Here is a 13,286-nt window from a genome sequence, read left to right as displayed (position 1 = left end):
TGTTGTACATGCCTGCAGTGAGGAGCTAGATGGGGAGGGAGAGGAATGTTTTTGTTCTGGCAATGTTAGCACATGTTTACCCCTTTGAATTTTATTTAATTGAGAGGGGGAGGGGGGGAGAGAGAGAGAGAGGTGGGGGTAAGAGAGAGAGTGAGCGAAAGAGAGGGGAGGGAGGGGGAGAGAAAGAGGGGGGAGAGAGAGAGAGTTGGGGTGAGAGAGAGTGGGGGAGAGAGAGAGGTGTGTAGAGAAAGATAGAGAGAGAGAGCGAGATAGGGAAAGAGATAGTGGGGGAGAGAGAGTGGGGGAGAGAGAGAGGGGGGGGAGGAGAAAGAGAGAGGTCATCTTGGTATGACATCGGACGTGTTTCCCCCACTCGGTTGAAGAATGATATTTTTTTCTGTATTTCTAGGGCACCATCGTCCAAATGTCGTGTCTGTCCTTCCAACGAAGTTTCAGCACCATGGATAGCTCCTCACCCTCTTCAGCAGTACAAAACGAGGACAGAGAAGAAAAGCACGCAACGCAAACGGTCCTTGAAAAGAAAAGTTTCTGAACTATTTCCTTAGTCAAGACTTGCTATAAAGTGTGTTTCTACTTATGATAAATTATAAAAGAGTGACAAAATCTCAACTTCTGTGCAGTCAAACCTGGAGAGTGATTAATGTATTAGGTGGAGTTTCGTGTCAGGCTGTGTAGCGCTGTTGGTTTCCTGTTCAATAATTTGAATGCTGAAATAACTGTGTGCACTGAACGGACAAGGGCTGACTGTGGAAATGAAAGAAGAGAAACTGGTATTTTCCCGAACCACCAAAAGATCCCCGCGCTCTATAGTTTAGTTGTATCAACAGCACGTACCTTTTCAAGTCTTCACCGAGCTTGGCGAGGACCGGGAATTCGCGCCCTTCTCTCTAAAAGTGTAGACATTCGGATACAGACACAGCAACTGGAATGGGTGTATAAACTTGTTCTGAGACGTCGTGGCAGGGTGTATATGCTATGTAGCCTACTGTATGGAAGAAGAAATGTGTGTTATGGATAAGGAATACTTTTTCATGTGTTTGCAGGCGCTCTCTGGACCTTTTCCTAGTTTTTGCGCTTGTGTCACCTGCGCGGGAAATTGATATTTTATGAACCTTTTAACTTWAAAAAAATAATCGAAACAAGTCTGATATTTAACATGTTTATTAATACGGGATGGTGAACCTGATGACGACCATGCAAGTCGGAATGGCAAATCATTTTTAACCTAAGTACTAATATTGAGTTTCAAACACCAGATAGCCAACGCTTTTTTTACCAACAGCTATGAGAAAAACTGCCATGTTTGGAGGTATGGTGAAGTGGATCTTGTGSAACTTGGTCTCATTCCTCCTGTGGTGGACTTTTGTTGACGCACAGGTAAGAAACAAAGCTTAGGCCAAATTGTTCAGCTGTGTTGGAAATATGACATAACATTTTGTTTTAGCAGCAGGAAGTAGGGGTGCTGAGGGTTCTGCACTATCCCCAGAAACTTTATTTAAAAAAAAATGTATCACAAAAGTATTACACTGGGCCTTTACTAGTAATGTATTAGTGGAACAATATAGCCATTTGTAGCTTTGTTGTTTAGATTTTGTTTTGATGAGTGCATTATGTTTAAAATAGTATAAATTGCCAAAGTTGAACATTGAGTAAAAAATAAAATCAGCTGTGGGAAATCATATTTARACTTTCATAATGAATCGATTATTTAACCCTGTGAGACCCAAGCATAGATCCAAATGAAGGGGGGAATGAATTACCCTTCAGAAATACTTATTATAGGACTCTGAATATGACAATTCTGGAAACATTGCAAAAATGCCACATTGGGCTTCAATGGTCCTGTAGGAATAATGTGTGGTAAGAAAACTGTGAAATTCTATTAAAATCACATCAAAATGGATGAAAAGCATTTACATATGATGGAAAATATTGTCTGTTGGTATATAAATCTGAAATCAAGTTTTATTGTGCCTGAAATGTCCAAATTGATCAACACGACCAATACTTATTTTGTATTTTGCAATCAAAAACATATATTTTTAAAAGGTTAAACTATTTTGTAGGTTTTCTATATTTAATTGTAGTAATATTTGGTTGTCCTTCTGGCTGAATTTGTAGAGTTAACCTCCTATCTTACTTCTTTGCTATTAAAGGAATGTTCGTCAATGSAAGTATTCTGACCTCCTAAACCACACCTTTAAACTGTAAATAAACATATATATATACACTACCGTTCAAAAGTTTGGGGTCACTTAGAAATGTCCTTGTTTTTKAAAGAAAATCTACTTTTTTGTCCATTAAATTAACATCAATTTGATCAGAAATACAGTGCAGACATTGTTAATGTTGAAAATGACTATTGTAGCTGGAAATGGCAGATTTTTTATGGAATGTCTACATAGGCGTACAGAGGCAAATTATCAGCAACCATCACTCCTATGTTCCAATGGCACATTGTGTTAGCTAATCCAAGTTTATCATTTTAAAAGGCTAATTGATCATTAGAAAACCCTTTTGCAATTATGTTAGCACAGCTGAACATTTTTGTGCTGATTAAAGAAGCAATAAAACTGGCCTTCTCTAGACTAGTTGAGTATCTGGAGCATCAGCATTTGTGGGTGATAACAGGCTCAAAATGGCCAGAAAGAAAGAACTTTCTTCTGAAACTCGTCAGTCTATTCTTGTTCTGAGAAATGAAAGCTATTCCATGCGAGAAATTGCCAAGAAACTGAAGATCTCGTACCACGCTATGTGCTACTCCCTTCAGTATTGGGTTCTCAGGGGGGATGTTTTTACCCAGCTTACAGTACCTGCATGTGCAGCAGATCTAAATCACTGACATGCCGTGACTAACATTTTCCCCTTCCCTGAGACCTAGAAAATGTTGTTCTTAGCCCGCATCCACTGATGACAGATTTCGTATTGTATAAATGAGATGACAAATGGACTGAATTCATCATTTTAATCCTGTGAGACTCAATGTTGTAAAAATGCAACATTTCCTAAACTGCATCCTGTACATGTCCTAAACTCAAAAATCATGCCAAACACTACATAGTTCATCTCTAGATGTATCTGTTAGTAGTATTTGTTCTGTGTCAGTATTATTATTGTGGCGTCAGTAGGAAGCTTCTAAAACATTAGAGACCTGTCCACATATCAAAGACCACGCTGGTCCCAAACACAGGCATATGGTGTAAGTCATTCATGCAAGTACATGACTTGAAATAAACCAAGTAGAAAAAAAGAAATTGAGAAAGAAACATTTTGAGCCAGAGCTAGAGATAGTTTTGTAAGTGTTGCAAAAACTTAACAYTGGGCTTAAAGGGTTGAGACACTGAGACACTGGGACACATTTGTATTGATAGACAAATTAGAGAGATTGTTCTCCTTCTAAATTCTGCAAATATGGATAACCAAGTACTTCAAGAGTAACTTTKATGCCCCCTCTACACATCAAAAGAACAAATATTCATAACATGACCAGTGTGACGCCCTGGCTATAGAGAGGGTTTTTTATTCTCTATTTTGGTTAGGCCAGGGTGTGACTAGGGTGGGCAGTCTATGTTCTTTTTTCTAGGTTATTGGTTTTCTATGTGTTTGGCCTGGTGTGGTTCCCAATCAGAGGCAATTGTCTATCTTTGTCTCTGATTGGGAGACGTATTTAGGTAGCCTGTTTTCCATTGTGTGTTGTGGGTGATTGTTTTCTGTTTAGTGTATGTTCACCTCGCAGAACTGTTTCATTTTCGTTTTTTCCTCGTTGTTGTTTTGTGTAGTGTTCAGTTTTAATTAAATATGACAAACACTAACCACGCTGCATTTTGGTCCTCTTCTCCTTCCACCAACGAGAATCGTTACAACCAGGTGAATGGTTAAATCCAGGAAACAGGTTAAAGAAGGATTTTTAAACCTTGATCAAATTGAGATTGTGTATGGGTGCCAGAGCGGGAACGGGCAAGACAAAGTAATACTAAAATCATTCCATTTAATCTGCTCATCAATGGAGGTTCTTGGTCCCCATGCTCCCCCATGCTTCCCCACCCCCATTCAGCTCCAGGCATTGATGGACAAATATCAGTTACATTTTTCATGAATAGGTTTGCAATTCAAAGGAATACAGTACATGAGTTATGCATGTGGACCATGTAATATTGAAAAATGTTGTTCTGTGCAAGGACATGCACCATCTAAATAGTGATTCACATGGCAACGTGAAGCACATTCATAATCTTACTTTGAAAAGATATACAACCAGGAACTAAAATGTAAACTCTTTCAACTCCTTCCTGTACTTTAGGCTACTTCAGGATTGCAACAGGGCTTACACATAGACAGACTTAGAAGAGGTTTGTTTTTCCGTAAGGGACAAATATAACAACAGACCGAGCTAATAATAAAAAAAAGTAAATATCCTTAACAATGTTTAGTATTTTCAGTGGGATTTGAAAGGGAAGCATTAATTCAACTGAAGAACATTACATTCTCCTCCTCTTCCTCCTCCTCCTCCTAGTTCTCTGGTCTCAACTTCTTAACCATAATACACAGCATGTTTATTATCAACAGGAAGATAAGGGGGAAAGAAACGCACAAACAACAACATCATTAAACTCTTCTGTGGAATCCTCATTAGGTAGTTCAATGTGCACTACTTACTTATTTGTTAATCAGAGCTAAGATCTACAATAACACTCTATAGTCCATGAAGAAGACTATTTGAAGAGTGAGCGAACCATCTGAAAATAATTGCTTGCTCTTCTGGCCTGCAGTCTGGTAATTTACTTTGGAAGTGCTGAAATTCTGCGGCAACTATGATAGAAATAATGCATATCGTCACTGTCTGATGTCCAAAACTGAACATTTTCAGGAAATTGAAAAAAATGACCATATTTTCCCATGAATGAACATGAAACATTTTTGAATACATTTTCTTGGTCCTAGAGTCATGAAATGTTCAGAGTACACTTAGGAGACTTACTGTTACTGTTTTTAGTTTAAAAAATGCTTGCTATGAGGTTTTCATCAGACTACAACGATATGCATTATTCACAGTTCCTCAGGCGTGATGTGGGTGCATTATTCACAGTTCCTCAGGTGTGATGTGGGTGCATTATTCACAGTTCCTCAGTTGTGATGTGGGTGCATTATTCACAGTTCCTCAGGTGGTGATGTGTGTGCATTATTCACAGTTCCTCAGGTGTGATGTGGGTGCATTATTCACAGTTCCTCAGGTGTGATGTGGGTGCATTATTCACAGTTCCTCAGGTGTGATGTGGGTGCATTATTCACAGTTCCTCAGGCGTGATGTGGGTGCATTATTCACAGTTCCTCAGGCGTGATGTGGGTGCATTATTCACAGTTCCTCAGGCGTGATGTGGGTGCATTATTCACAGTTCCTCAGGTGTGATGTGGGTGCATTATTCACAGTTCCTCAGGTGTGATGTGGGTGCATTATTCTTCATGAAGCTTGCATAAAAATTTTTATTTTTAATGTGTAGCATTTGTTATCTCTTTACATTGTGATATGTCTTTCATTACTTGTAAATCAGGTTAGAAAAAATCTGTGACAAATCTTCAAGTCTCTGTGTGAAATAAGATGGTAATCAGATCATAGCAGATAAAAGTTATCACTGCTGAACTCTAGCATAGCCTGTAATGTATTGACCTGTTTAAAGAGCGACTCCATTTCAGTGGCTAAATTCAACCTTTCCCCACCCAAGCTAGGAGTGCTGTGATGCAACAATTAGGTTGAGTTTTGACACAAGTGACCTCTACCAAGCCTCAAAGTTGTTGTTTTGCTAAAATTCCTCTATAAACTGTTAAACTCCCACTGCTTGTCGCCTGCAGGGTGGATCTGAGGAGAGCCTGACAGCAGAGGAGCAGATGTACATTCTTTATGACATTAAACTCCAGTGCCACCAGAACCTCTCCACCCGCAACCCAGCCGGTAATACAACATCAAACATGCCCTAACATGCCCCATGTCTGTGACACTGTATTGCTTCCACTACTGTATAGGCAAACATACAGTAAGTAAGTGTGAAGTAAGTAATAAGAGTGTCTGCTAGATTACTAAAATGTTAAAATTAAATAAAAAGATACTTCATACTCCAGTGTAGCCAGAATCTCTGCATCCACAAACCTACAGGTAATGACAACATAAAGACTGGCACCTCAGACATGTCATGATACTTGTTACTTTTATCTCTTATTCTTATCCATATTTTTTGAAACTGCACTGTCGGTTGGGGCTCGTCAGTAAGCATTTCACCTGTTGTATTCGGCGCATGTGACTAATAACATTTGATTTGATTTGACTCTGTGGTACTGCCTAAGATATAGCTAGGTAGACCTCTGTAAGTAGCCGTACAAGTGTGATAAACTTTCCTGAAGGTGTGGGGGACTCAGATCACTTCCTGCATTTCAACACATGTTGCTACGGCGCAGAGAGAAAATGTTGCAGTTTTATCATTCTACTCTACACATTTTGTCATGAGGCTAAGAGAAAATGTTGCAGTTTTATCATTCTACTCTACACATTTTGTCTATGTAAGGCTTAGAGAAAATGTTGCAAGTTTATTCATTCTAATTCTACACATTTTGTCATAGGCTATGAAAAGAATGTTGCTTTAGCTTCAAGAGCAAAATTTCTTGCAATTCTACACTTTTTGCCAATTGGCAGGGGAAAAAATGCTGTTTTATAGCTCAATCAAATCAAATGTTATTTGTCACATGCGTCCGAATAAAACAGGTATAGACCTTACCGGCCTTGTGAAATGCTTACTTACAAGCCTTACGCCAACAATGCAGTTCAAGAAAGAGTTTGAAAACATTTTCTAAATAAACTAAAGTAAAAAATAATATAAGTAACACAAATAAATAACAATAACGAGGCTAATATACGGGTTACCGGTACCGGTCTGGGAGGCTATATACAGGGGTACCGGTACGAGTCAATGTGGAGGCTATATACAGGGGGTTAACCGGTACCGCCGTCAAGTGAGGCTATATACAGGGGGTACCGGTACCGAGTCAATGTGGAGGCTATATTACAGGGGGTACCGGTACCGAGTCAGTGTGGGACATATACAGGGGGTACCGGTACAGAGTCAGATGTGGAGGCTATATATCAGGGGGTACCGGTACCGAGTCAATGTGGAGGCTATATACAGGGGGTACCGGTACCGAGTCAATGTGGAGGCTATATACAGGGGGTACGGTTACCGATGTCAGTGTGGAGGCTATATACAGGGGGTACGGTACAGAGTCAATGTGGAGGCTAATACAGGGGGTACCGGTACCGAGTCAGTGTGGAGGCTATAATACAGGGGGTACCGGTAGACGAGTAGTCGTGGAGCTATATACAGGGGTGTACCTGGTACCGATAGTCAATGTGGAGGCTATATACAGGGGGTAAGCCGGGTACGAGTCAGTGTGGAGGCTATATACAGTGGGTACCGGTACGAGTCAGTGTGGAGGCTATATACAGGGGGTAACGGTACAGGAGTCATATGTGGAGGCTTATATACAGGGGGTACCGAGTACGAGGTCAGTGTGGAGCTTTATTATACAGCAGGGGGTACCGGTACCGCAGTCAGTGTGGAGGCTATATACAGGGGGTACGTAAGAGTCAAGTGTGGAGGCTATATACAGGGGGTACCGGTACAGAGTCAGTGTGGATGGCTATATACAGGGGGTACCGGTCAGAGTAAGTTGGAGGGCTATATACAGGGGGTAGCGTACGAGTCATGTGAGAGCTGATATTACATGGGTACGGTACGGAGTCAGTGTGGAGGCAATATACGGGGTTGTACCGATACATGAGTCTAGTGTGGAGGCTAATATCATGGGGTGTAACGGTACGAGTCACATGTGGAGGTATATACAGGGGTACCGTACTCGAGTCAGTGTGGAGGTATATACAGGGGGTCCGGTACGAGTCAGTGTGGGGCTATATACAGGGGGTAACCGGTACCGAGTCAGTGTGAGAGCTTATATACAGGGGGGTACGCGGTACAGGAGTCAGTGTGGAAGGCTATATAGACAGGAGGTACCGGTACAGAGTCAATATGGAGGCTATATACAGGGGGTACGGTACAGGAGTCATGTGGAGCTTATACAGTGGGGTACGTACCGGAGTCCTAGTGTGGAAGGCTACTATAACAGGGGGTACCGGTACGCGGTTAGAGTTCAGTGTGGAGGCTTATACAGGAGGTACGCGTACAGAGTCAATGTGGAGAGCTATATACAGGGGTACGGTACGAGTCAAGTGTGGAGGCTATTACAGGGGTACCGGTACCGAGTCAGTGTGGAGACTCTATACAGGAGGTACCGGTACAGAGTCAGTGTGGAGACTATATACAGGGGTACCGTACCGAGTCAGTGTGGAGCTATATTACAGGGTACCGTTACGAGTCAGTGTGAGAGCTATATAGGAGGTACCGGTACAGAGTCAATGTGGAGGATATACAGGGGTACCGTACCGAGTCAATGTGGAGGTATATACAGGGGTACCGGTACAGAGTCAGTGTGGAGGCTATATACAGGGGGTAACGGTACAGAGTCAGTGTGGAGGCTATATACAGGGGGTAACGGTACAGAGTCAATGTGGAGGCTATATACAGGGGGTAACGGTACAGAGTCAGTGTGGAGGCTATATACAGGGGGTAACGGTACAGAGTCAATGTGGCGTGGTAAAGGTTAGTCGAGGTAATTTGTACATGTACAGTTGAAGTCGGAAGTTTACATACACCGTAGCAAAATACATTTAAACTCAGTTTTTCACAATTCCTGACATTTAATCCCAGTAAAAATTCCTGTCTTAGGTCAGTTAGGATCACCACTTTATTTTAAGAATGTGAAATGTCAGAATAATAGTAGAGAGAGTGATTTCTTTTAGCTTTTATTTCATTATCACATTCCCAGAGGGTCAGAAGTTTACATACACTCAATTAGTATTTGGTAACATTGCCTTAAATTGTTAATCTGGTCAAACGTTTCAGGTAGCTTTCCACAAGCTTCCCACAATAAATTGGGTGAATTTTGACCCATTCCTCCTGACAGAGCTGGTGTAACTGAATCAGGTTTGTAGACCTCCTTGCTCGACACGCTTTTTAGTTCTGCCCACACATTTTCTATGGGATTTAGGTCGGGCTTTGTGATGGCCACTCCAATACCTTGACTTTGTTGTCCTTAAGCAATTTTGCCAAACTTTGGAAGTATGCTTGGAGTCATTGTCCATTTGGAAGACCCATTTGCGACCAAGCTTTAACTTCCTGACTGATTCCTGTCTTGAGATGTTGCTTCAATATATCCACATAATTTTCCTGCCTCATGATGCCATCTATTTTGTGAAGTGCACCAGTCCCTCCTGCAGCAAAGCACCCCACAACATATGCTGCAGCCCCGTGCTTCACGGTTGGGATGGTGTTCTTCAGCTTGCAAGCCTCCCTCTTTTCCTCCAAACATAAGAATGGCCATTATGGTCAAACAGTTCTATTTTTGTTTCATCAGACCAGAGGACTTTCCCCAAAAAGTACGATCTTTATCCCCATGTGCAGTTGCAAACCGTGGTCTGGCTTTTTAATGGCGGTTTTGGAGCAGTGGCTTCTTCCTTGCTGAGCGGACTTTCAGGTTATGTCGATATAGGGACTCGTTTTACTGTGGATACAGATACTTTTGTACTTGTTTCCTCCAGCATCTTCACAAGGTCCTTTGCTGTTGTTCTGGGATTGATTTGCACTTCTCGCACCAAAGTACATTCATCTCTAGGGACAGAACGCGTCTTTTTCCTGAGCGGAACGACGGCTGCATGGTCCCATGTGTTTATACTTGCATACTATTGTTTGTACAGATGAACGTGGTACCTTCAGGCGTTTGGAAATTGCTCCAAGGATGAACCAGACTTGTGGAGGTCTACCATTTTTTCTGAGGTCTTGGCTGATTTCTTTTGATTTTCCCATGTTGTCAAGCAGAGGCACTGAGTGTGAAGTTAGGCCTTGAAATACTCCACAGGTACACCTCCAATTGACTCAAATGATGTCAATTAGCCTATCAGAAGCTTCTAAAGCCATGACATCATTGTAACGTTCGTCGTCTGAAGATGAGGAATCATCGGACCAAAGCGTGTTCATGTTAATTTATTCAAACAGACACTAAACAAAAGAACAAAGAGAACGAATGAAACGAAACAGTCTGTCTGGTGCAGCAACACAAAACAGAAAACAACTACCCACAAAACACAGGTGGGAAAAGGCTACCTAAGTATGGTTCTCAATCAGAGACAACGATAGACAGCTGCTCTGATTGAGAACCACACCCGGGCAAACACACAGAAATAGAAACCTAGAACACAAAACATAGAATGCCCACCCCACAACTCACGCCCTGACCAAACCAAAATAGAGACATAAAAAGGATCTCTAAGGTCAGGGCGTGACAATCATTTTCTGTAATTTTCCAAGCTGTTTAAAGGCACAGTGTATGTAAACTTCGGACCCACTGGAATTGTGATACACTGAATTATAAGTGAAATAATCTGTCTGAAAACAATTGTTGGAAAAATTACTTGTGTCATGCACAAAGTATATGTCCTAACCGACTTGCCAAAACTATAGTTTGTTAACAAGAAATTTGTGGACTGGTTGAAAAACAAGTTTTATTGACTCCAACCTAAGTGTATGTACATTTCCGACTTCAACTGTAGGTCTGGGTAAAATTACTGTGCATAGATAATAGACAGTGCGTAGCAGCAATGTTAAAACAATTGGAGGGGTGTCAATGTAAATAGTCCGGGTGGTCATTTTATTAATTGTTCAGCAGTCTTATGGCTTGGGGGTAGCAGCTGTTAAGGAGCATTTTGGTACCAGACTTGGCAGAGAGAACAGTCTATGATTTGGGTGACTGGAGTCTTTGACAATTTTTTGGGCCTTCCTCAAACACCGCCTGGTATATAGGTCCTAGATGGCAGGAAGCTTGGCCCCAGTGATGTACTGGGCCGTAAGCAYTACGATCTGTAGCGCCTTAAGGTCAGATGCCGACCAGTCGCCATACCAGGCAATAATGCAACCGGTCAGAATGCTCTCGATGGTGCAGCTGTAGAACTTTTTGAGGATCTGGGGACTCATGCCAAATCTTTTCAGTCTCCTGAGGGGGAAAAGGTGTTGTCATGCCTTCTTCACGACTGTCTTGGTGTTTGGACCATGATAGTTCGTTGGTGATGTGGACACCAAGGAACTTGGAACTCTTGACCCACTCCACTACAGCCCCGYCGATGTTAATGGGGGCCTATTCGGCCCGCCTTTTCCTGTAGTCCACGATCAGCTCTTTTGTCTTGCTCACATTGAGGGAGAGGTTGTTGTCCTGGCACCACACTGCCAGGTCTCTTACCTTCTCCCTATAGGCTGTCTCATCGTTGTCAGTGATCAGGCCTACCACTGTGGTGTCGTCAGCAAACTTAATGATGGTGTTGGAGTCGTGTTTGGASACGTAGTCATAGGTGTTCCTATTGTCGAGGTGGGGAAGCGCAGTGTGGGGTGCGATTGAGATTGCCTCGTCTATGGATCTTTTGGGGCAGTATGGGTCTAGGGTTTCTGGGATGATGGTGTTGATGTGAGCCATTCAAAGCAATTCATGGCTACCGATGTGAGTGCTACGGGGTTGTAATCATTTAGGCAGGTTACCTTCTCTTCCTTGGTTAAATACATTTTTTTATTTTATTATGTTGACCTGTTTAAAGGTCTTSCTCACATCGGCTACGGAGAGTGTGATCACAGAGTCGTCCGGAACAGCTGGTGCTGTCATGCATGCTTCAGTGTTGCTTGCATCGAAGCGAKCATAAAAGGCATTTAGCTCTTCTGGTAGGCTCGCGTCACTGGGCAGCTCGCGGCTGGGTTTCCCTTTGTAGTCCGTAATAGTTTTCAAGCCCTGCCACATCYGACGAGTGTCGGAGCCGGTGTAGCAGGATTCAATCTTAATCCTGTATTGACACCTTTCCTGTTTGATGGTTCGTCTGAGGGCATAGCGGGATTTCTTATAAGCGTTCGTATTAGTGTCCCGTTCCTTGAAAGAGGCAGCTCTTGCCTTTAGCTCAATGCAGATGTTGCCTGTAATCCAGGGCTTCTGGTTGGGATATGTACGTATGGTCACTGTGGGGACGACGTCGGTGATGCATTTATTGATGAAGCCGGTGACTGAGGTGAAATACTCCTCAATGCCATTGGATGAATCCCAGAACATATTCCAGTCTGTGCTACCAAAACAGTCCTGTAGCATAGCATCTGACCACTTCCGTATTGAGCTAGTCACTGGTACTTCCTGCTTTAGTTTTTGCTTGTAAGCAGGGATCATGCGGAGAGAATTATGGTCAGATTTGCCAAATGCAGGGCGAGGGAGAGCTTTGTATGCATCTCTGTGTGTGGAGTAAGGTGGTCTAGAGTTTCTTTTCCTCTGGTTGCACATGTGAAAAGCTGGTAGAAATGAGGTAAAATGGATTTAAGTTTGCTTGCATTAAAATTCCCCGGCCACTAGGAGCGTCGCTTCTGGATGAGCATTTTATTGTTTGCTTATGGCCTTATACAGCTTGTTGAGTGTGGTCTTGGTTCCAGAATCTGTTTGTGGTGGTAAATAGATGGCTACAAATAATATAGATGAGAACTCTCTTGGTAGATAGTGTTTTACAGCTGCACCATCGAGAGCATCCTGACTGGTTGCATCACCGCCTGGTGTGGCAACTTCTCAGCATCCAACCACAAGGCGCTACAGAGAGTCGTGCRTATGGCCCAGTACATCACTGAGGCCAAGCTTCCTGCYATCCAGGACCTCTATACCAGGAAGTGTCAGAGGAAGGCCCTAAAATGTGTTAAAGACTCAAGCCACCCGTGTCATAGACTGTTCTCTCTGCTACCACACGACAAGCGGTACTAGAGTGACAAGTCTAGGTCCAAAGYGCTCCTTAACAGCTTCTACCTCCAAGCCATAAGACTGCTGAACAATTAATCAAATGACCACCCGGACTATTTACATTAACAMCCCCTGCTCCATTTGTTTTTACACTGCTGCTACGCGCTGTCTATTATCTATGCATAGTCACCGTACCCATATCTRCATGTACATATTTCTTCAATTACCTCAACTAACCTGTACCCCCGCACATTGACACGGTACSGGTACMCCCTGTATATAGCCTCATTATTGTTATTTTGTTGTGTTACTTTCTTKTTACATGAGTATATTTTGTAAATATTTTCTCAATGGTTATTTTTCTT

The 13,286-nt window shown here is 42.4% G+C and overlaps 1 protein-coding gene across 1 annotated transcript in view; it reads left to right on the top strand.

Annotated features, from left to right (window-relative positions):
• Window positions 1–545: 545 nt before the first annotated feature.
• The window catches only part of LOC111959410 (parathyroid hormone 2 receptor-like), a 99,269-nt gene continuing 86,528 nt past the window's right edge, over window positions 546–13,286 (top strand). The window contains exons 1-2 of the mRNA XM_070437675.1: window positions 546–1,398; window positions 5,869–5,968. Of these exons, the coding sequence (XP_070293776.1) occupies window positions 1,306–1,398; window positions 5,869–5,968 (193 nt within the window). The 5' untranslated portion in view covers window positions 546–1,305. The remainder of the gene's footprint in view (window positions 1,399–5,868; window positions 5,969–13,286) is intronic.

This window comes from Salvelinus sp. IW2-2015, linkage group LG36, assembly GCF_002910315.2.
Source record: "Salvelinus sp. IW2-2015 linkage group LG36, ASM291031v2, whole genome shotgun sequence".
NCBI classification, from domain to species: Eukaryota; Metazoa; Chordata; class Actinopteri; order Salmoniformes; family Salmonidae; genus Salvelinus; species Salvelinus sp. IW2-2015.
The sequence above is the reverse complement of the archived record's forward strand: the minus strand, read 5'-3'. Positions and strand labels throughout refer to the sequence as shown.